This window comes from Cariama cristata, unplaced genomic scaffold (genome assembly GCF_000690535.1).
Source record: "Cariama cristata isolate BGI_N322 unplaced genomic scaffold, ASM69053v1 scaffold29372, whole genome shotgun sequence".
NCBI classification, from domain to species: domain Eukaryota; kingdom Metazoa; phylum Chordata; class Aves; order Cariamiformes; family Cariamidae; genus Cariama; species Cariama cristata.
Window position 1 is genome coordinate 1 of NW_009606010.1, and position 270 is coordinate 270.

Here is a 270-nt window from a genome sequence, read left to right on the forward strand (position 1 = left end):
TGGGCTGTGAGCTATGGAGCAGGGGGAGTTTTTATTTAGGAGGAGCACATTTAAGCTACGGGGTGTTGAAGCGCATGGAGCTGTTGGTGCGCAGGACCAGAGAGGCACAGAGGGGTGCTGGCGGGTTATTTGGGAGACTTTCCTATGGGCTTGGCCATGTTCGCTCACCGGCACATGGATTTCTCCCTTGCAGCTCTTCATCGGCTTTGGATTCCCCTACGAGGGTCCTGCCCCGCTGGAGGCCATCGCCAACGGCTGCGGTTTTCTCCA

The 270-nt window shown here is 57.4% G+C and overlaps 1 protein-coding gene across 1 annotated transcript in view; it reads left to right on the plus strand.

The window, feature by feature from the left end:
- Nucleotides 1-193: 193 nt before the first annotated feature.
- The window catches only part of LOC104158536 (alpha-1,6-mannosylglycoprotein 6-beta-N-acetylglucosaminyltransferase B-like), a gene marked incomplete at its 5' end in the record, with an annotated part of 10740 nt that continues 10663 nt past the window's right edge, over nt 194-270 (plus strand). Inside the window, one exon of the mRNA XM_009696212.1 lies at nt 194-260. Within this exon, the coding sequence (XP_009694514.1) occupies nt 194-260 (67 nt within the window). The remainder of the gene's footprint in view (nt 261-270) is intronic.